The sequence below is a fragment of the Malurus melanocephalus genome, unplaced genomic scaffold, assembly GCF_030028575.1.
Source record: "Malurus melanocephalus ecotype Western Australia unplaced genomic scaffold, MMel_1.1 scaffold_112, whole genome shotgun sequence".
Classification (NCBI taxonomy): domain Eukaryota; kingdom Metazoa; phylum Chordata; class Aves; order Passeriformes; family Maluridae; genus Malurus; species Malurus melanocephalus.
The window spans coordinates 2015874-2039879 of NW_026623344.1; the positions used below are offsets into that span (position 1 = coordinate 2015874).

The following is a 24006-nucleotide window of genomic DNA, read 5'->3' on the forward strand; positions in this document are numbered from 1 at the left end:
ATTTGAGAACAAGTATGTGGCTAAATCAGAAGTGCAATCAATTAAGAGCAAAACAGTCAGTGAAGTGAACAATTTAAGGTCAACTTAGTTGGTTAAGCAAGATGACCCAGGGAAGTAACAATTAATTAAAACAGCGTGAGGTAAATTATAATCTCAGTGAAGAAGCTCAAGTATCAGATGGAAGCAAATCACTTGAGTAAATTGAGGGTCCAGTTTCAAGGCCAGAGGTATAAGAGAGACTATGAAACCATAATAGGAGAGGGCATTTTTGTGCCACAAAATAGGAGAATCATTTTGCTCTAGAGATGACTGTTCAAGTGGTGAGATTTGGAAGTGGAGTGATGAAATATGTGGAGTACAGCCCACTCACTGCAGCTATCTCTGGTACCTGTCCTACTTAAGAGCTGTGGTAGGGAAAATGTCCATATGGTTAGCAAAAAAGACAGGAAAACAACATTTGTTGCTCTGTTTTTTTCATTTTCTGATTGCATTTTGCCAACTAGACAGAGCACAGGCTTGACATCTAGTGAACTTTATGTTTGCTGAGAGTTAGACTGTCCTTTGGGGCACCAGCAGCTGAGGCTGAGGGATGTTGAGTTATGGCAGACAATTCTTTGACTTCTCATATCTCAGACCGGGGTTGGTTACTATGGTTTTGGGGTGAGACTTTAAAACAAAGGCAGGCTTTGTTCTGTCTGGATGCCATCCATAGCATTTCTGATGAGATGACTTCTCACTGTATGTTCTAGTAGGATCATACATATTGCTGACATTAAATGTGTGCATACATAATGTGTATTTAGAAAGAAATCAAAGCTGCACTGTTCTGGAGTCATTCAGCTGCTCCAGAACTCCTTGGCCACATGCACTTGGCTAGTTTTGGTTTCAAGCTTTGGAAGAGCTCTGGGAAGGTGAGGGATTTGTGGGGGCAGATATGGAGCTTCTGCATTTCTGGTTGTCAAATGTTATCACCTTTTCCAGAGTGATCTTGCTGTGCAGCAGGCAGAGTGCAAAGCAGTGAAATTSTGCATCTTGGGTGCTCTCTTTCCCTCTCTTCTGCAGCATTTCCTTCATGTAGCTTCTGCCCCAAATACACCTGCTGTCCAATGGCTGTAGGAATACACTTGTGGGGACCTGCARGAGATTTGTGAGAGGTGTTCAGCATAAATCTGATAATGGATTTTTATTGCMGTGCGTAAGAACACAGAAATGTCTTTGGCAGGATAAATAACTACATCAGGTCCTTTTAGTTTAGTTTCCTATCTGTGTCAAGGCCTGGCACCAAATGTTGCAGAGAGAGTCATGCARTAGATCTCAGTAGTATGATCTCCCAAATAAATCAATGTCTCAGGTTCTTAGCCTTTTGAGACTTCATTTAGCCTTTATGAACTTAGTAACACCTCGTTCCAAACTACTGTTGTTAATTATAACAACCTTTCATGTTCTTGGTGCTTACATAAAGAATCAATCCCTTCTTAACCTTCGTTATGCTTAATTTAGGAAGTGCAGGTGTTCTCAAAATGGTTAATGCTTAAATATATATTTCTTATTCTTAGATTGCTGCTTAATCACTTTAAAAAATGTGTTTCCTCTTTGGCTCATACACTCTCTTTGTACTAATATGCTTTTTTATCTGGTTTATTTTTAGCTTATGACATTATACCAGAAAACAAAATGTCACCATGATGTTGAAGACTAAATAGCTCCTCTTCAACCGTTTAGTAAACAGTTTAATTACTGTGGAAACTGAGTTATTTCTCTCTGAAAATGTTCGGTTGTTCTCTTTTTTTCCCTACATAATTCACTGCTTAAGTTTCTTGAAATTAGTAGCATAGACCAACTGGCCATGATTCAGTAGAACTCTGTTTATATGTCATTCTTGAGCTGGAAGGCGAATATTCAAGATGAATTTGARACCTAAAAAGGTGGCAGTTGGACTGCCCAGTTGATTTGGATGCTCTCAAATCAACTGTATCGGGTTTGGGAGCTCTAAGTGTAATGAAAGGCTTGGTCAAAGAAGAGAATATGTTGGGTTAACTTTTGTGTAGTACATATCCTGTAGGTGTGAACATGGAAGTTTTCTCATGCAGGTCAYGAAACTGACATCTGCCTGATAGGGCATATTTTTTATTTTTACTCAGTGGCAGGAAGGAAAACCAGAGACTCAGTCAGTTTGTTCTGGAATCAGTTAAGTGCTGCTCCAAGAAGCTGGGGATGAAGGGGTCAGAAAGAGAATGGCCTCAGTGGTCATCTCTTGGGGCCAGGGACTGCAGGAATCTTGTTCCCAACACGKAGTTTCTGCAATGTTCCTAAACTATTATGACCTATTTCCAGTCCAAACTGATGAGTTCAAGATCAATAAATCAGAGGATCTGCTGCCTTCCTTCCTCAGTCCCCTCAGGATCCTGAATGCAGTGTTTCATGGGCCAATGGTTTTATTGATTATATATCCCAAATCAGTGCTACCTTGTTAGTGAAAGCTGTAAGCTGACCCATCAATACTGGTACCAAAAATTATCCCTGACACACTCCAGAAATCTCCCAGGTTGCTTGCATCACTCTGTGTTGTCCTTCCTATGGGTGTCAGGGAGATAGATATGTCTCTTAATGGAGCCAGAGTTTGTGATCTGGGGATTTCCCTGAGTCTTATAAAGGAGATTTCTGTTCCTAGCACTATGYCTCACTCTTCTGGCATTGAGGATGTGGATTCCTGAGAAAAAAACATACTCAAATTGGACACACTAGCCTGAGAGACTGCATGGCTATGAGTTTTATGTCTTGTTTGAAACTGCTGGTTTATAAATTCCTCCTTCAGATCTTTTCAGAACCTAGTTCAAGTATTTTTAATATTTAGATTTCTTTGGATCATGGGTAGTCTGTGAAAACTGGAGCGTGRCAGCTAATTAAACTTAGGAAATTCAACAGTACTTCAACCCAAAATAGTTTCCTGTGATATGTGTGGCTGTATATGTCAAACTCTTCAGGCTTGGCTTTTATTTAGAATTTCATAGTGCTGCACTATATATAACTTTTGCAGACATTTCAAGGTGGCATGTTTTGCTTTACTGTAGTATGCCAGGCAGCTCCCTAAACAGCAACAGGTCTCCTGTTTACTACCATTACTCTAATGAATCCTGTAACKGGGTGCTCTGGGAATAAAGAATTCTATGAAGGATGAGAAACTCAATCAGAAAGAGGAGGGGAAAGTAAAACTGCATACCTGAACTCTGCTAGGAACATTTCCTGTAGCTGTTCTGCAGCACTTGGAAACCTAGGGTTTCCCAGACCCACCCACTCACGCCTATGCAGGAAGGTGTGATTGTATGGCTGGGGACAGCTCTGACACATAGCAGAGGCAGGAGAAGTGGATGGAAAAGAAAACATCTTGGCAAAGCTGGGTAGGAGTCATAGCATGTAGTAATCTCTGTGGTTTTGTGTTTGACAGGCTTTTAGAAATTCTAATCTCACATGGACTGTTAGCTTGTTAAAGGCCACCAGATTGGGCAGAGGGGGAAGTTGGATAAATTGCATTTTCTGCCAGGACTTGAGGCCTATAAGAGCTTAGTACATAAATCACGTTTATCTCCTAGGAAGCTGTTTGATTGCTCTGGGTAATGGGGTTTGTGCATTCCTGATTTATTCCCAGCCACACGGAGCATAGCACAGCAAACTGCACAGATGAGGATAGACTCAAACATGTGCCCTGTCTCCTGCTCACCTCTTTTTTTCCACTACCAGCTCTCTGGTTTCTACTCCTCCTTCCTCTGTGTCTGTGCAGGAAACATCCCCACCCCAGAACCACTAAACATTGTGGTGTGTTGTGAAGCTCCCTCTTTGTAGTGAGTGCTGCCAAAGATAATTTGCTTAATGGTAATGCCAGAACAGCATGCAATGGGTTGTAAGYTGTAAATATGTGATAACCTTGATGTCTGGAGCTGTTTGGATTATGTAATATAAAATGTATAATATGTAAGGACTGTTTCAGAGCCCTGACAAGCTTTAGTAGTGGTGCCTGTGAAGATCTGGGAGATTTGGAAGTGTGAGTTTTGGAAAGTCTGCTTCCAGTGCCATGTGGATATTTGTACTGAAGGGCTGGGTTTATGTTCCTTGATTGCACTGGAAAATTCTTTCTAGGGGGTTGGGAGAAGTCCTGCCAGCTGTTTTTAGGGTCTGGAATAGCTCAGATGATAAGCCTCTGTGTGTCCTTTGGAAGCAGCTGTTGAGTAATTGAAATGCGRATTACATGTTTAGATGAAACAAGGAGTGCTTAGATCCCCACTGCTGAAATGTGGCCTGGGAAATTCCCAGGGTTWTATACACTCTGGAATCCAAGTGGACAGTTGTGGTGAGCAGTGGATTGGTGCTGTGACTCTCTCCGGAGGTACTTGGCTCAGTTTAAGGTGCCCACAAAGGAGCAGAGTGACTCAGACATGAGATGATGTGGGAGGAAAGTCAGAAAATATCTCCTGGATTCTTCCACACCTCCTGTGAGAGACTCCTGAGGTTTCTTTGCCATTAGTGAGCATTGCACAGAGAGGAGGTTTGAGAATGCTTTAAGTAATCACAAGGGACATTTTGCAGAGGGTTGTTAGTAAGTTGGCAGCACTATTGAGACCAAACAGCAAAAGTTTACTTCTGCGTCAGCATTTTGTGCTTTCTGATGCGGTGCTAGTGGGAGTAAGGCAATGTTTGTTACTGAGATATGTTCAGAAAGAAAAAAAAAATCACTTTCCTGTGTGCAAAATGGAGCTTTGACCATCTCTAATCAATTAATACAACACACAGCTGTCACTCAGCCACTGGGAATGGAAGTAGGAGAGTAGCAAAAAGAAATCCAGCATTGGCTTTTGCTTTTGTTTTATCATAACAGAGTTCCTGATGATCATCAATAAACTTGATTTTTGGGTTTCGCTGTGTGTAGAGGAGAGCAAGGTGTGAAGAATAACAGGGTATATATGGCCTCYTGTTCCTGGAACAGGTGTCTGGAAGTGACTTGTGAAAGCATCTCAGCTGATGTTCCCTKTAACAACAGTCTCATTTCAACCCAGAGCTGGTCAGATCTTCTCTCATTTCAGTAAGACTGTAAAGAGGCAAAAGAATTCAACTATGATGGAGTTCCATATGAGTGCAAGATAATTAGCATTTGACTTCTTTTTGTGGCTTCACCAAGAGACTTTAAAAGACCTGGAATTGAAGTTCCTAATAAAAAGAGGTTCCARTTTGGATATGTCTTTATTTTAATCCACTTAGTGCCTTTAGCAAAGTGTTTGCATTGATAAGGCTGCTTTTATAGCACCTAGCATTTGGGCAAGGCTTAAAACACATTATCAMAATTTCAAAAATGAAGCTTTTACATGCAAACAGGGGAATTGCAAGTTCAAGGTGTTCCTCAGATAAATGGCTCTGTTTTAATCTGTGATACTTTTACCATTTTATTCATCTGTTAGAAGCCATCTGTCAGCACACAGAATGACCACTGAACTGAGTTCAGAAATATTTCTGGATCCTTGGCTAACTGATGGTCAGCTGTTTACAGAAGTGATGGTGGCTGCAGCAGCTCGGGCTGTAAGTGAAGTCCAGTGTCAGTGCTTGGTGATGCATTAAATCCTGGCTTTCATCCAAAACCAGACTATTACAGCTTAACTGGTGTATAATTCTGGGTGTACCGAAGCAACAAAGAGCAYGCTGTTTTGTCAGTGTCCATTTCAAGGAAGCTAAAGCAAGGCATTATTTGTCATTTATTGGATTATTTTCCCCTTTCCAGTCTGTAGGAAATATGATATAACCGGAATTTCAATCATAATCCACTCACTTTAAGAAATTTTTCTCACTGGCAAATTTCATCCAAATTAAACAGAATAATAGAAGTCTTGAAGGTTGTGAGTTCCCACTAGTTTAATGAAAAGCTGAATGAAAGAGAGAGATCAAACACAAGGTTTCCTATTTTGTTTGGCCTCCTGTTTGGCYGATCAGCTCGTCCTGCTGGCTGCCAGGCAGCAGATGGGTGCTTCCCAACCGGGCAAAACTCGGTACACCTCCTAAACAATTGATAGTTATGAGATGTGGGAAGCAGTTTCTGAGAAATGAGAGAAGGTTTCTCTTCAAAACAGGGCTTCCTTCAGGTCTATGCTTTCAAATTCATTCATCCATCTTTGCTAGGTTAAAACTTTTCTCCAGATGTGCAACTTCATATGCCTTTGAAAATACATTGGTTTTTCATACCTTTTCCTGTGATACTTTTACATATTCTWGTCTCTGCCATGTGTATAGGCAATGGCTGCCTGGTCACCTACAGTTTTTTGCATCAAAAAACACTCAGAGTGACCAGTGCAGGAGTATTCTTTTCCTCTTAATTTCTGATGTCTCAGCTTTCAGGCAATCTCTGTAATGAAAAGGTTTTTTTTTTTTTCCTTTCTGTCTAGTTCAGCTTCTGTCAAAGGGCATGACTGAATTGATCAAATTAGTGAAAAGCACTCTGTGGACTTTGTTGGATTAGAGAGTAGGGGCACTTTAGTAAGCAGCATTACTTACAAGGCTTTTATCTGTGTTGCAGAAGCAGGTGGAGAAGTCACTGTGGTGTGATAATTGACTGCTTAGATCCAGGTGGGACCTATCAACACTCTAGACGGTGCAAGCTCAAAARGAAGATTAGAGCTGCTCAATTAATTTTAAGTTAATCTCCTTCTCCTGAAAGAAAGCAGCYGCCCTGTGCCCCTGTTGAAGCCCAATATTTCTCTGTGCTCGTGGTGGCACAAAACAAGCAGTAATTTCACTAGAAGGAAGGAGGCAAGTGATGAGAACGATTAATTTTTCCCTCTTGCAGCAACACCTCATGTAGTATAACTTTGTGTCTCAGTTGAGGGTTCTGCTGTTTTGCAAGACAGCCATTCATTAATTTTGCCTCGTATCTGTGAAAGCTCCTCTCTTCCTGCCAGGTTGATAAGATTTAAAAAAAAAGGGATAGCACATGAAGCAATTAATCTCCTCCACTGCCCCTCTCTCCTTTGCCTCTCAATCCTCTGTTAMAAAACCACCCATCAGTGCAGCTGTGCCAGTTTATCTTTTTGGCACTGTGAGGGGCATGTGAGCAGAGATGAAAGACCATCAGATGGGGCTGCTGGCAAACAGGATCCTTCCATGGGATGGTGTAGACAGGCAGAAGAGCTAAAGTCCCTTTAAGGTCTCACATGGATTGGAATACAGCTATCAAATATAGATGTCTTTTTCTAAGGTAGTTGTTCCTTTATTTCCTCCTAAGAGAGGAAATTGGTGTTTAGTCTGAGATGAAGCCCACCCTAAAAGATGCTGTCTCTAAGGGGAAGCCTTGGARTGGCCTCAATTTGCATCTCAAATACTGCAAAGGAGATGAACCCGGTGTCWTCTCTGACACAGTTGTATTTGGTACTGGTGTTAGTGGCATTAGCAAAGCAAAGGAGCGGTGCCGGTGGRTTCCAGCATTGTGTGAGGTTTCTGGCTGCCCACCAAAAACCATCATTTGAGCTTGTGCTCAGATTCCTCACTTCTCCAGGGAATGTGGCTGTTCATTGCAATTCACAGGTGAGATGTCAGATCACTGGTGCTGTCTATCCTGGATGYGATTGGGAACAACACAGACAGCTCAGAGACATCCTGCATTCCAGCAGATTTACTGCATGAAGAATTTGGATATCTTTTGTATTGCTAGTCAYAATTTGTGGTGGTTTCCTTATAATATAGCTATTTATACATCTGATATGAGAGTCTTCTTAGAAAAACTTCATCTGACCGAATCCTGGAATTCATACTCTATAATTCATACCTTATAATTTGTGTTTCAAAGCTTGCAAGCAGGCTTTGTGCATAGGAATTTGAAGCAAGTTTGCATGAATCAAAAYGTGTTTCCTCTGAAAGGAAGTGAACAATTCTGTGTTTCAGTAGCTTTTCAGATCAAAGCTGCTCCATATTTAAGTAAAAGAATTGGCAGGAGGAAAGGTGAATGAAAAGTTTGTCAGGTGATCTGGTAGACTTTTATTCACTCGGCTAAAGAATCATAGAATRGCCTGGGTTGGGCAGGACCTTAAAGATGATTTCATTCCAYCCCTCTGCCCTGGGCAGGGACACCTTCCACTATCYCAGGCTGCTCAGAGCCCCATCCAGCCTGGCCTTGGACAGTGCCAGGGATTGAGRGGCAGCCACAGCTTCTCTGGACAGCCTGTGCCAGGGTTTCCCCACCCTCACAGGGAAGAATTTCTTCCCAATACCCAATCTAAACCTCTTCTCTGTCAATGTGACAATCCCAATTCTGTCAGTTTTATGTCCTGGTTTCTTCTAGTTCAAAAATATTGTTCAATAAGRAAGGTAGTGCCTGGCAAATTTTGGCCTCATCTGTCTTTCTCCAATCTAAATGTGCTCAAATGTATAATCAAAATCAAAACTCCCATTTTCTATGACACTTTGAATGTGTCTGGAAGCAAAATATATCACTTGTATATTTAAAAGAAATAGAGTTAAACAAAATCAGTCAGGGATTAGGATGAGGTGCTGTGATGACTGACAGCTCAGATTTTACCTTCTAGAAGGCAGCAGAGTTTGTGCAAGGCCAGGACAGCAAGGATAGGGTAACCCTATCATCCCACAGGATGAAAAAAAAAAMCAGTTTTGTATTTCTTTTGCAGTCTGGGAAGCAGAACTGTGAACTCTACTGCATGGGTGGCACCAGGTCGGTGATTTTAAAATAAGTGATGAAAACCCAAATATTCTCTAGTTAAGTAAAAGTAGGTGGTGAAAACAATATTTGCAATTTAAATAAAATTTGTTTGCCTTTTGGGCACCTCCAAAAATCCTGGAAACTAGTTCTGAAAAGATGTTGATGATACAGAAAAGATGCAAGTGMTTGATTTCATAGTTTTTTCCCCATATATTAATTTGGCAATTTGTAGCAATTTATCTTTAATTTATAGTTAAATTTTTACTTTTAAAAGTCACATGCAGCTTTATTGCTAAGCTTATGGAGATGGTTTTCATGAATTGTCCTTATTCTGTGSTGTCTGTAACCTCTCTCACTTCATGCAGATTGCATTGCCAGGCATGATTTGTTGTCTGTGACCTTTTTATTGTCCTGATAATTTTCCTCTCTTGAGGAAGATGGGGGAAATATTAGATGATCCTTTTAAAGTCCAGACACCAGAAATTGCTGCAGGGGKCATTGACATAGGCTGAAAGTTTCATATCAAGAAACAATATAGTTATAAATGTGAGGAGGAAAACAGTAATGACTTTAGTCTTCGTAAAATCTTATCATATTGCAGAGACCTTGACTGGGGAGTAAATCAGATTATCTCTGTTGTGCTCTGTGGTATCCACTCTTTTCATATTYCTTTTTCATTGCATTTAGACCTGTCCTTCCAGCTTATGTAACTGGGGATTTTCAGAGRTGAACCTATGCACATCAATGTATTCTTGATTTAAATTAATTTGGCAAAGGTCTTAATTTTATCTAGAGCTTCAAGTATGACTGCTGTCCCAAAAAAAACAATTTGGTATGCTTCTGTGGATATCAAGAGCATTTGCATCGGCCATTCTCTGAYTCATTTGGTACTTGTCCAGGTGATCTTTCTTAGGAGGGCAATTTTAAGATCGTATTTCCAAGCAGTTGTGCTGATGATAATTTTCAATTTCATCTTCAGTGGGGTGGTGTGCCTGGAGTAGTAAGATGCTTTAAACACCATGAAACCCTCAAAGTCTCAGTAAATTCTTCACGCTAACCCCCASTTAAAAGTATTAGATTGAGCTTTTTAGGGAAGAGAAATTCAATGTGTATGACCAAACCCAACAACATTTTCACAGAATATACAGCAGCCAGATGCCAACTGCAGCTCCAAGCTCATAGATTGTAGTAGAACTAGTGATTTTACTGTTGTTGAATGGCTTTGTAGCATTCTGTAGGGCCATAAAATTCCCAGGCTTCCAGCTTGGAGCAAAAAATGGCCACAAGTAGAGCCATTATGTGGCTGTTTTTATTGGCTGCTGGCTACTCTGGGAGATGGGATATAGGCCTAGATTTTTTGTCTGTTCTTGGATGGCRTGGGGTGCATGGGTAATGAGAGGTCAGTTTGTCCCTGTAGTTGGCAGGGGGTGGCTACCCTAGAAATAATATTTCCAGGCTTTATTTAGAATGAAATATTTAGGGRTGGATCTTGAAAAAGAGAAAATAGCAATCGGAATTGCAGAAAGAGTAAAAAACTTTGTTCACAGCAAGAAATTCAGGAAAGTCCAGCATTTTTGCTCATCAGAGGGGAGGTTGAAATTTCAGAAGCCAAGGATCTCTTAAAGGAGGGGAGGAAAAATAATTTTAAAATCAGCCAAAATCTGAAGTGCCAAAAAWATCAGACTCTGAACAGGGTTGCAAATTTATTGAAGASAATATTTTATTAAGCARTGATTTTGATTTCTCCCCTGCCACYGAAACTTCTTRCAAAAACAYRGGGATGTGTTATTCTTATGGAAACAGTACACCAAAGGCAGCATGAGGAGAATTTCGGTATTAGGTTTTGAGACAGTGTTGGAGGTGGTCCAGCCAGATGTGTTTCAGAGCCACTATTGGTATTAATCCCTGAAGTACAGGGGATGCACATGCTGGGAAATAGGTGCTGATTTAGCTGTGGATTCCACAAGGTTCTCAGTGGGTCCTCCTGCCTCTGCTGGGGGGTATGTAGATGGAAGCAGTTAATAAATTGCAGTGAAARGGAGCTGTGCAAGTCTTCCCTAGTGAACCCAAGCGACCGTCCGTGCTCTGAATTCCAGCACCTCCACAAAACCCTGCTTGTGAGTGACGGCCTGATGGTGTTCTCTTGACACCAACCAAAACTCCAAAGCCAGATTCAGGTTTTTTTTTTCCTGAGCCTTCAGATTCCTTTAATCCCAAAGCAAAACAAGAGAAGTTGAGATGAATGGCAACAGCAGTGTAAAGGGAAGGAGGTTATGTCAGGCTGCGCTGTCAGATCCTGGCTGCATTTTGSAGTCACCGGATCAAGGTTAGCATGATGCCACCTGAATCCAGGCAGCTGAGCAGAGTCTGGCTAAAGCAATTCATTTCACAAATGATTTTAATCTCAAACTTGAACATGAGCCTCAGTCATTATTTTAATGCTTCATTAAAGCCATACTGTAATGAAATAATAATTTTCATGTTACCATTTTTGAGCAATGGTTGAATCAATGCCCTTGTTCATTGAGGGAGCTGCTGATGTTTGCAGGGACCAGCAGGAGCAACATCAAGCTGTTGTCTCTCCTGTCCTCTCCCCATCCATGTGCCCTGGATCATCCTTGTTTTTTGAACACTTCCAGGCATGGTGACTCCACCATTTCCCTGGAGAAGCTTTGTGAAGGTGCCCTCCTCTTGCTGCTGTTGCCTGACAAGCATCAAGCTTCTCATCAATCKGATCTTTTCCACATTAATGAGTACAACTCACTTGCGTTGATTTAAAYGGAAAAATGTGAGAGGAAGCATTTTGCTCCCCCTGCCCTCCACAGTGGTGGTGGTGTTTACATGCTCCATGTAGGACAGCATCCCAAGRCAGCTGGAGAAATGGTGCTGTGCTGGGGAGGCAGGACCCCCCTCCTAAAAGGCTGTGACCTCCTGGCTGGCACTCCATGCTATGAAATTGTCCATTTTTTCCTTTAGATATTATATTTGCTGCATTTGGGATTTTCAAAATAGCTCCTGAGTCATTGTTGACTGGGMCTTGAGTCAAACCAGGGTGAGATTAAGCATTAACTGTCTTCAAACTGAAATCAGACTGCAAAGTTTGTTAATTTAAGATGAAGAATAAGTAGTTTGGGAGTTTTATCAAAGCTCTTTCACTGGCTTTGTGGATGAATTCAGGTTAGGACCTCAGTGCTGGGCTGCCCTTTGCTTAATGACCTATCTGGTGCCCAATTCCTGCTGAAATCTGAGGGGCTTGAAGTGAGATTCTTCAAAGAATATTTCTCCCACTTCTCCCACAAGTAGGGATTTGTTCTGTATGTGTTCTTGGTTCTGAGGGGCCCTAGTGCCTTTTTCAATCCCAATAGTAAGTCTTCTCATAGACAAGTCTCCTCTGAATTAGATAGCTTTGAATCAAAAGCATATTATTTATGTTCTGTGAGTGAAAGAATGCTTCCTGGCTAAAAGCTGCTGCAGTTCTGCAAATTCTATCATAACATTTCTGCTGTACTTTTAAATCACAGTCAGCAAACAGTTCAGTCTCCCTGATGCTGCAAAGTATCCAGCTACTGGTTTGTCTTTGAATCCATTCTGCTTTTAAATGAGCGTTCTCCTATGAAGCTTTTCTTGCTTTGTAACTCTGGGATTCGGATCAGAAAAAGAGACATTGAATAATTATTCTTTTCTGTCAGAAAGCATACATGACTGCRCAAGATTTTTGTGCTCATAGACACAGATGCAAGCTTGAACTGGTGGTGTGCCTATTTGTGGCCCTTCCAGGAGACCCCTGCTGCTTTCCATAATGGGTTTATTAATGAAGGATTCAGTGGGAACTGAAAGAATGCATTTTTGGGGAGGGGAAAGRATAGGGATATATATCTAGACTAATAAATAGGGAAGGAGTTGTACAAAGAGCTGCTCCTTAGCTCTTTAATCTACCCTGGCTGAGAAAAGATTCATTAATACAAAACACTCCCTAGATAATTTTCCACTCAGTTATTTGGTRGTTTCTTTGTGCTTCTAGTTCAGACTAGACTTCCAGAGGAGGTGTGGGTTGCAGGATTGCACTGGGAAATTTTGATTTTGTTATATAGTTTTGTAACAAATGGCTCCAGCTGATCTTGGATTAACTTATGTTTTTTGAAAGAGTTGCTGTGGGGATAGAAAAATACACAGAATTWTTTTCTTTCCACTTGAGAGAGAGAAATAATTTTCCAAAATCTGCAAACTGGTTTGTGGACAGCCAGAAAATCTCCGCTGTCCAGTCTTGTCTTTGGAACAGTATTCGGTGCCAGTCTTTTGCTTTGCAAAAGTTACTCAATGAGAGATTTCCCATTTTCTGTAATTTGGTTTTCACAGTTCTGGGATGAAGGCTTTATTTGGGCTTTACTTTTAGCAGGAGGGTGATGTGAAGCCTTTCCTTGATGGTTGTAGATAAAGCCATTGGTGTTCTCAGAATGGGAATTTCTGCACTCTCTGACACATTGCTCTGTTGCACATCAGCTCTGCAACAGCCAGCTCCATAATTACAAACCTGCCAAGGTGGGAAGGAGTCTCAAGTGATCACCTGTTCCAACATTTTGTGGAAATGGAACCTAGATAAGAATATACAGCATCTTGTTCTGTTGTGTCTTGAAAATCTCCAACCYTGTGGGCTCTGCCACATTCTTAGGGAAGTTGTTGCAGGGAACTTACTGTTAYTTCACTTGAAGTGTGTCTGAAACATAATACTCACACACAAGCAGATAATTATTAACTTATGGCAAAATCAATAAAAAAATAATGTTGTTTTTTTCAAACACCAATTTTTAGAGAAGAAAAGTAGCTAAAACTTTTTTAAATTCTAAAAAATTAAATTTCTGTGAATGACTTCTAGGTTTTGAATTAATCTCCTCTTTTGCAGAAGAAAAGAGCTATATCAAGCATTTTAGTAGTCACTAATAATTAATGTTTTTCTGCATAGAACTCCTGTATGCAGGAGCCACTAGAAATGGTTCCAATCTCTTTGGGATTCCCTTTAAAAAATATGACAGATGTTTATGAAAACACCATAATATACTGTAATGGCAGAATTCTGCAATGTGTATTTTACATACATCTGGGAGTGTCACCCTTCCTAGTGCCTGCAGGCTTTGGAAAGATAGGATATTCTGAAACTTTAGAGCTTTTCATCAGTCTGTGTTTTAGGATATTAATTGCTGGGTTTGCTGTGGTACGGAATTTTCAGAACAACCTTCAACCACCTCAGCAGCTCTCCCATTTCTAGTCAGGCTGAGTAGTATTTTTGGGAAATGAAGGAGTAAAAGGATATGGCATTTCAGCAGGCACACTAACAAGTATATCCACTCTATATATATCCACCATACTGGGATGACTCAAGCTGGACTTCAGTGAGGAAGCAGTCTCTAATACTGCTGGTTATGTAGTACAAGGACATTCAGTAACTGAAGAGAGGTGCCAAAATTTCCATACATAAGTTATGTAACTGTGGGGTTTTAGGAGGTCTGCTCTTCATGAATAAGTTTTGGTACTGAATATTTATGTACCTTGGATCTAATTTTCAAAGGAGCTTCTCTGATTTCTGTATGTGATGGAGACCAGATTTTTACCCATTAAAATGGGCTGTGCAGGATGGAGTTTCATTTGCTGAATCTTGATTTTGTTTCTGTGTCAATCTGAATGAAAATTGAGATATTTTTATTTCCTTTACTGTTTATTTCTAAGATTTTCTTAAATTAAAGCAGATTTTCYGACCCCTTTAAGTAAAAAGAGTCCCATGTTTCATCTGCTGGCTGGGAAGGGTAGCTTTGGAGAACCTKAGAGTAATGGAACAGAGATGTGAGGGGTGATCATTAACAAAGCCTTCAATTAATACTTTGTCTTTTGTTCCCTTCTCTAGGAAGCTGCTGGAAGAATGTTGTGACCCTGGGCAGCTCTTTGCTATGACAAAGATGAATTCCCCCATGGGAAAGAACCTCTGGTTTGATGGGGAATTTTTATATTCTGTCACAATTGACAATGCAACTTACTCTCTCTTCCCACAGGTTAGTAACCATGATTTATTTTCATTTTACTTGTTAAAAAACTGAATAGTAACATGACACGAATGAGTATAAACAGGCTGAAGGGTCATCAAGAAATTGTATCTTCATTTCTCAATACCAAACAGCATTTGCTTTTTTAGTTCCATGTTCTGAAAATTTTGTTTGTATGGATATTAATACTTCCCTGGCGGCTTTTTGGGATGTACACAATGAAATTGGGTCATCTGTCTTGATTTTTAAAATGCTTGGTTCTGGCTATTTTAAGAGGGTAATTTTTGCACTTCAGTGAGGGATCACAGTCACTGTGAGCCTGATCCCTCAGCTCAGTTCAGTTGCTTCAGTTCAGATCTSTGTAGCCAAGGTGGGACAGTGCTTGGTGTGAAGGTGTCCCAAGTTACTTCCAGGTTAATGAAGTTCACTGATGGCAAGAAACGTGAGCCCATTAAGAGMAGCCAACAGCTTGACCTTGTTGATCCTTGCTGTGTTTTGGAATGTTGGAAGTRGTTGGTTAAAAATATCCATCAAAGGTGCATTCGGTTAAGTGCAGGGGTTTTGAGTGCTGGCAATTTGTAACACTGATCCAAGCTGCTTCTTGTATTTTTAATACATGAACTGAAACTAAATAGTGTGTTTGTTATATTGAATTTTGTATGTGGAAGGAGAGAATGTTTTATGTGGCTACATGCTTAAAGTCAAACATCTGATTTGCCTACTACATTAATCTGTCAAATTCAAGGTACAGGTATAGGGAGGTTCAGGCTCCCAGTCAGCGTGGAGTCATTCACACAGGGCTCCTCATTTGTTGCTGTTTCAGTTAAACATGCAGCAGAGTTCTTAACTGTTAACTTCATCCTGCGAATAAAACATCAAAGTTTTAGGTYTTTTCTTTTTAAGTAGTTTTTAGATCTCAGAAACAGATTTATTACTTTGAATGAGTTTGTTTTAATGGAGAGGGGAAAATGCAGTGTGGGACAGAGGCAATGGGAACAGCYCGTCTGCCTTGTTATGATCCAGAGGAGCTCTGCCCAGCTGTTCCAGCTGTGTCTAGTTCAGGATGCCAGGTCCTCTGTTTGTCACTTGTGCCTTTTGCCATGAACTGGACAAGGGACCTCTGCCTCCCTCAGGCTGCTCCTGGCCGCTGTGTCCCAGAAAACTCAACAAACAAGTAGAGTCTGAAACCTGCCTGGAAAGCGGCTCTTTCCTGCAGCACAGCTGGAAAGGGGCTTCCTGGCTGGAATGAATTTCAGGAGGCTGATAGAAAGTTTATGCTGTGTTGCAGAGCAGTAGCTGCAATTCTTGTCTATGATGATTAGCTTGATTTGTTGCAACAATATTGCACTGTTTGTTGGAGGAAACCRGAATCCTTGGCAGAGCTGTGGACTCTGTACCACACAAATATCCTGGCAGCAGKTGCTCAAAGCGTGCGTGTCCTTTCCAAGGCTTCAGGAAAGCCCCACCTGGGCTGGCAGAGGTCACTGTTTTGTGATGGATTTGGGATTTCAGATCTGGGAGCTTTTTTTGGATTAAAACCTAGCACTCTTCTCAGCCACAGTGATGTCCTACCTCCTGTCCCAGCAGAGTGCTGGATGGGCTCCTTCAGAGAGGTTAGAGAGTAATCACAGTCTTTGCAACTCCACTGGTTCCTGGGATCCTAAAACCTGTCCTTAAAGTTTATCAGTTGGCAGATCAAGACTAAAGATCTGGGATGTTCTGAAGAGAGAAACTCCTGGGGGACAATGTAAACTGAGGAGCTGGGCCTTCAGTGGCTCTTAGGCTTGCCAAGCAGGCTGCAGAGGGACTGGAAAAATGCTGCTGTAAGGAGGGTGATGGAAAAGGGTAATTTTCGTCRTGTTCCATCCCTAGGATGTTCCAACCCAGGAATGCTATCCATCCCTTTAATGAGTTGAAGGTCAGTTTGTTTCTGACAAGTGCTACTGGCTACTGTTCCTACTTTCCTTGCAAATATCACTGCCTCTAATTTGATGTGTTACTCCTATGCATTTTGCCCAGAGGAATTTTGTAGGCCTGTATCAAGATGAAATCCTGGTAGGCTTGAAAGCTAAGGGGGATTTATTTGCAGTAAATTTKTAAATGTATTTTTTTATTTCTCTTTGTTTCAAGAAAAATGCTTGCCTAAATTTTTCAGGCTCCTGTTCTGAAGAATGGTGTCTATTACTAGCTTGCTTGCAAGCAATTTTCCTGAAGATGAATATTCCTTTCAAAAATATCGAGAAGCTTAAAACAACTCACAAAATATGGTTAATACTCTGAGATGCCCAGGGGTTATAACAGGAATATAAAGGACAACAGCTATGCTGAAATAATTGAAAAAATATTTCCTCTGGAATAAATAAAAATGTCTCCATCCACATCAATCTGCTGGGCTAGAGAAATTTGGTGATAACAGAAGATTTCTCAGATCTGAACCAGTAAATAACTTGTAGGATAATGTAACTCAAAAATAAATTGGGAACTTGCTATATTTCATGTTATATAGGAATAAATATGTCCAAAATTAATATGTAAAATGTCACTTATTTCTGAATGTGACCAATAAAAAATAGAACAGTTTTGCTTCTGAGCAATCTCTAGATAAAATTYGTACAGCTGGGTCAACATTTTCTGACAGAATGCTTTTCCACTAAAAATGCTATTTCATGAAAATATAAATTTAATATAAATTAATTAGTTTTYCAGTTTTTGTTTGAAATGAAAAGGTTAAGAGGTTTTGGTGGTKTTATGACATTTCATTCTACCTTTTTTTTTTTAAAGACTGTATTTCAGCTGTTGGTTTGGTTTTTTTATCAGCTTTGTTGCTGTCTCTTTTTTCCTCAGACTTTGAGTGATWTTATTACTCCTCCTTTTATTTTTTCAAGTTTTTGATGTGCCATGGGAGAAATTTGCAAATGATAAAATCTTCTATGTGGAAACAGTCATTCAGTGTTCCATTTCAGTTCATGAGGACAAAACTTGATGTTGCAGATTTTGCATGAACCAGTAACTGCAGCTGCTGGGAGTGGCTCCTCTAAGTCTACCTCTCTCTGTGTCATTTTACCCCTTGATTTGGAGAATTTTAATTTTTGGAAGCAGAAATGAGACATTACAGAGGCTCCACCATCTTTCCCATCCTGGGGAGAAACTGGTCAGTACCCAGCAGTCAGGGTAGAAGGAGAAGCCAGGAGAAGCCAGGCTGCCTGCTAAAGGTCATGGGCAGCTTGTATTTTGTCACCACTGTGGACCTTTATGAACCAGGACACAGAGCTGTGTGTTGGTGTGTCCAGGACTGTCCCTGATGGGACAGAGACACACGTCCCCCCCTCTGGATGTTCAGCCATCAGCTCTGGTCCTGCAGCATTCCACAGAGGCACAACAGAGGGCATGACGAGCATTTGCCACCCTTCGCCCTCTGACTGGAATGGGACAAACCAGGCTTCCATATATTCCTGCAGTCATTTTTAGCTGCTCTGAGTAAGCAGGATGCAACCACGTGAGTAGCTGGGATGTAACTCAAAACCACATGAGAGAAACATGAACCAACACTCATCTGCTTTAGAGTTATAGAATCCAACAAGCCTTAGTTTCAAACTTTTTTAAAATAATTTTTCATTCCTTGCTATCTTTTTCCTCCTTAGGGTTTCAAAACTAAATTTCAGACTTTAGCATCAGAGGGGAAAAAACCCTCACCTCAGTATTTAGGATTTTTGTGCAAATAATTGATTTTTGTTGCTTATTGKCAAAAGGAAGACACAAGGAAGAACTGAGGTAAATTTCTGAAGTCTCCTTTCTCCATCCCCCACGAGGTTAAAAACCCCAATTAAATCAAATGTAACTTCTCACTTTGCCATGTAAAATATTGTTTTGGAGGGTCAAGGAGTAAATACATTTTAAAAGACATTTCAAATGTTAAAATTTAACTTTTTAATCTGGCAAAAGAAAATTATTAATTGAAAAAAAAATTTCTTTCTTTGTATTTCACTTGAAGCACTTAGTAACTTTTGGTACCAGTAAATTACTCAAATGTGATTCCTCAGCTGCTCAAATCCCTGGTAAAGTGTCACTTGCAGAAGCTGTCATCTGCAAGAGTGGCTACCAGCACTGAGCTTCTCATGAATAGTCATCACAAATGGTGTTGGAGAAATCCAAAGGAAATAACTGCCAGCCACACAAAAAAAAAAAAAAAAAGGGAAATGTGGTGTCTGTTTAGGTAGATACTTTGTGATCCAGAGAAGATGGTATTTTTCAAACTACATWTATAATACAAGTATTTGTTTTAAGTTTAGATTTCAGCCCTTAATATAAAGTCAGGAAAAAAGTTGCTCTAATTGTAAATGTGAAATGGAGACATTCTCTGACATTTTCTGGGGTTTTTTTATGGTTTATTGGGTAACAGTGAATTATTTTATGATTGTGCTGTGTGATTTGTGTTTTTCATTCAGGGTACCTGTTAAATTCTGGGAGCTTATTTGGTTTTTCTTGGTTGCTCACAAAATCTTTAATTTGGCCAGAGATTGTGTCCTCCTGCTGGTGCTTTTCAAATGCTCTTGAAGTTATAGCCTGCAGAAAATAGAACAATTTGTAATTATTTCAGGAAAAAAAAATCAGATTGGTAGAGGGAGTTTGCTGTAGAGTGTGCAGGACTTTCCCCTTATCGCATGCTGAGAATATCAGGAAAAACATCCCGAGGACAGAAATGGCACTTTGGTTCCAGCAAAAGGTGGAGGTGTAGGAGCAGCAGSTTCTGGGAAAGCTTAGATGGGAGTCAGCTGCTGTGGATCCAGGGTGGAATGTGAAGCTTCAACTGTGCAAAGAAAGTGAACCCCTTTAATGTTACCTTGCTTAGGGCAAACACTCTGTTTTGATGGACTGRTTTTAGACCCAGGTGATCCAAAGATTGTGAGTAAAATGGGAAACCACCTGAAGCAATGAGGGCTAGGATCTGATAGGCTGCAGTGTTGCCAGGAGGCAGGAATTACTACCTTTGCTGTTGACTTAGGAAATGCTTTGTTAATTTTTTGCTAGCAGTGTACTCTGTTCTCAGTAATGCTCTGTAATTAATAACTGCTTGGAGAAACACAGTGAAATATTGGCTGTCAKATGTGATCTTTTTTCTTGATGTCTTGGATAGGGACGTAAATTTTAGGTTTATAGACGTTCTATTAAGCAGCTTTTATTTCTATTTCCTTTAATTCTGCTGTCTAATAGCACCTCCCTGCCTGTCTGCATTTGAATGGTATTTAGTTAGGATTTTGGGGAATTTCTTGGTGCTTTCCCTTTTGGTCCTTTTTCCTTCTTCCTTCCTTCATTTTTTTTCCTCCTCACCATGCTTACTTTATTATGCAAACTCTGTTCTTAATTGGGGCTGCATATATTGACTCAAAATGAAAATGTGATAAACATTRGTTATTGAAAATGTGGAAAACATTGTATACTAAAAGGTGAAGAAGTATTTAAATATTGTGAAATAAAACTTGTGTTTTGGGCAAGCAACTAAGATTTTTTTTTTCTTATGCAAGCAATTGTATTATGTAGTGCATTTCATAAACTGGGAGATGAAATACTGTCTGTAGAGACCTGACAAATTGTGCTCTTTTGGAGCATGAGTCTTCCCTTCAGTCCTGGATAATCTCTAGCTGTTGGCATCAGGGTGATCAACAAAAATATGGCTTAATATTTAGTTGAGAGAAGCCCCTACCCTCACTATGATTCCATCCTGACTAGTTAAGAACTGTGTAATTTGGCCAGTTTGTGTGGCCTGTTAGGGAAGCTATAATAGAGCATCCTCTGTTATGGGTGGTCAGTTAAGCAAAAGCCGCAGTCTTTCTGAAACCGCTTTGTGGAGACAAGATGCAAACACACCTAATGGTGAAAATCAAATTTATGCTAAAAAACCTGAGCTGGAATGTATTTAGTTTGAAACAGGTAACTAAAGGATGGGCCCTTGTTGAAGGAACTTGAGCCAGACCAAGGAGTCACTTTCTGTCCCTGTTTCCTTTTGTCCCCTGGTGATGAGAGCTTTGGTCACCCTGGACTTGCTGAATGTCTCCAGCCAGGCAGCTCAGCCAGGCTGTCCTGGGTGAGCCTGATTTTTGTGGAGTTTATCTGCAATAATGCACACGCCAAATTAGCTTTATCTCAGTCTGTGCAAACACATAAACTGACCTTTCCAAAYGTAACAGAGAGAAAGGAAAAGACTGGATCTGGCTGCAGAGTGTCAGTTTGGCCTGCAGGCAGAGATGGAGGATTGGCTGCCCTGGCTCAACCTTTCTGTTTCAAATCCAAAGTGACGGAGCATCCATCATTCCCTTTCCTAGGTAATACCAGATCTCGTGTTTCTACTCATTGGCTGCACAACTCCCTGAAGTATCATTTTTACAACACCTATAAGTCACAACTACTAATGTTATTCTGTGGGATTGCAAAGTACAGAGCAAAAAGGCTGAATTTAAAGAGGAAGTGAGAAGCGCAAGCAAAGAGGGACAGAGAGACCCTGGGAATTTTTTGGGCATTTTAGTCAGTGCTCCTCTGATTTATGGTGACATAAACGTGCTGCTTTAGAAACAGGAAGTGTTGCAAGCAAAAGAATAATTAAGGGAAGTGGTCAGAAATGAGAAGCTACAGGAACAGCAGACTTCTGATGGCTRTAAGTGACTTCAGGGCATATGAGCTGCCTGGCTGGGGGTATAAAAATAGGAATAAGGGTGAGCTCTAGTCTCCCTAAAGCCAACATGGTTAGGTTTGTTTTGTTTGTTTTGTTGTAGCTTTATATATCTGATAAGATGTTAAAGGAGATTGTTTCTCCATGCAGTTTTTCTGGCAGTGAACTCGTTTATATACCAAGACTTCCACCTACAGGTGCARTGAAACCTTTGCTTCTTGAGTAAGCTTTATTCTTTGTATGCTGTCAACCTGTTGGTCTTTCATTTTATTTGTTAATTTTATTATTAAAATTAAACTTGTTCAGTTTAAAGGTGTTTTGCTGTATATGTAACTATATATTTGAATTATTCAATGATCAGAGCACATTACCTTAAATTTCTCTCTTCAGTAGTTGGCTTTTTTTGTGACATACTTCTTTAAATGTATTTAATACCAGTACTGGCTTTTTTTGAGGCTTAAGGTTTGTTCCATTTCATGCCTGGCTCTTACCACTGGGCAGAAGAATGACTAGGAGTTGATCCAGTAGGTTTCAGGTTCTCAGACCACGAGTCCAGACTGCTTTTTCCTTCTTGATCGACAAAGATTATACCCTTTTAAAATATTTAAGGAGAAAATTGGCAATTAAATCTGTGCTGCAGATTATCTACTGGCCAGTGATGACCAGCCTGAGGTGACTGGAATGTGGTGGCCAAAGAGTTAGTCTGTAGTGGCAGGTGAAGGCAAGGAGACTGAAAGGACTGCTGTGAGCTGAGCCAACATATAACATTTAATGGCCTGGTGAATTCAGATTGTGTAATATGACTGTGAATCCCAAGTGCAGAAAGAAATAGTTCTTTTTAGTGCAGAATTCTTTTCTTTTTTTCCCTTCTTCTGCAAGAAAATGATTAATGTAAAATATAATTTCTATTTTAAAGACTGTCTTAGACATTTCTGCCAACAATAGGCATTTGCTGCTGGGGGCAATTGGCAGTGCCAGTCTGGGTACGTTGTGGAGAAGAGCAACTTTCATAAAAACATACTTGGCTTTGYAGAGGGTTTGGAGGAGGAATACTTGAGTCCAAGACCATGGCTTGGGCTCACTGACTTTAGTCCACTGCATCAGTCCCAGGGAGACTGCTGGAGGCATTTGCAGGGTATTTTCCTGTAAGGTACGTTATTGTCAGCACAATTCTGCACGCATTTCCTAGGTGAGCCCTTGGTCTAAGCTGAAAATTGGTTATAAAATCCAGTGAGTGGGGTTAAGGCAGAGGTTTGAGATTTTGCATGCCAGTTTGGTGGCTGCAGTAGAGCTGTTTTAATATTGTCTTGTGGAAATAGTCTCCAATGGCTCTATTTTCCTCAGTGTAAAACAGACTGGAYTAATGGTCTCCAGTTTCAGAAGGTCTGGATGAAAGACATCTGGATCCGGATGATCATTTTTTCTGGGGGAAATGACCCAAATTGTATCCCAAACATTAGCTCTGAGACCCAAAATAGTTTTTTAGGAGCTCCCAAGTCGTGCAGATCATTGTCTGACACGGCAGCAGGTTTGTTTTAAGGCAAGGTCTAGATTCATAGAACAGTTTAAGCACAGGTATATTGCTGTAATACAAAGGTGTTGCTGCCTTATGCTGATGGGAACATTTAGTGAGCCAGTTAGACAGGGATAAATGTACTATGGAATGCTGATAGACCAATTATTCACATGTATAACATCTCCTTACAGTTTTATGGGATGTGACCAATGTGTTTGCAGCCTATTAAGTCCCGGGGTAACGTGAGGTTTCCTACAGCGGCTGAAGATGTCAGTGTGGTGAAGGTGACCCTGGTGATTCCAACATTAGTGCAGCCTTCAGTGGTGTGCATGGGCAGGCAGCTCCCAGGAGACCTCCTCGCTCACCTTCTCTGTACCATCTCATTGATTGTTCCCCCTAGTTAAGAATACAACCTTGCTAGCCACAAATACATGCTGGGAATGCCTGACAGCCAYGTGTGGTGACAGGGAGTATCACTTAAGATCATTTAGGTTGGAAAAGACCTCCAAGATCATCAAGTGCAATCTTTGACCAATGACCGCCTAGTCAACTAAACCTTAGCACTCAGTGCCTTGTCCAGTCCTTTTCTTGTTCCAGGGATGGCAACTCCACACCTTCCCTGGGCATCCTGTTCCAATGCTTGACAACCCTTTCAGTGAAGTAATTCTTGATGTCCAACCTGAACCTTTCCKGCTACAGCTTGAGGCCATTTCTTCTTGACCTGACACTTTTTTCCTCCTGGGAGAAGAGGCCAACCCTCACCTGGCTACAGCCTCCTGTCAGGTATTTTTGTGAGCTCCATCCTCTTACCTGATGGACTTGCTCAAGAAGCACCAGCTACAAGAAAAAAAGGGCTTCTGCTGTAGCAAAGCCAAATCAGCACCTATTTTCACACTGCTCCCTTTTGTACTCATAAGGGTGCTTGAAGAAATGCATTCAATCACACCGCATAATCCAGAGGTACAGCACTATTTATTATTTAATCATACAAAGTCAGTCTTGCCCCTTCACAGGGGATTCACAAGGCAGTGCTGCACCAAAACMTAAGGCACCATCAGTTCATTCTGGTGGAATCATAGTGAAACCTGTGTCAATTCATTGTCTGGAG

At 40.7% G+C, this 24006-nt stretch overlaps 1 protein-coding gene across 1 annotated transcript in view; it reads left to right on the forward strand.

Moving 5' to 3' along the window:
- ST8SIA1 (ST8 alpha-N-acetyl-neuraminide alpha-2,8-sialyltransferase 1) overlaps positions 1–24006 on the forward strand; it is a 96024-nt gene that overhangs the window by 12091 nt on the left and 59927 nt on the right. The window contains exon 2 of the mRNA XM_057369536.1: positions 14583–14727. Coding sequence (XP_057225519.1) covers positions 14583–14727 — 145 coding nt within the window. The remainder of the gene's footprint in view (positions 1–14582; positions 14728–24006) is intronic.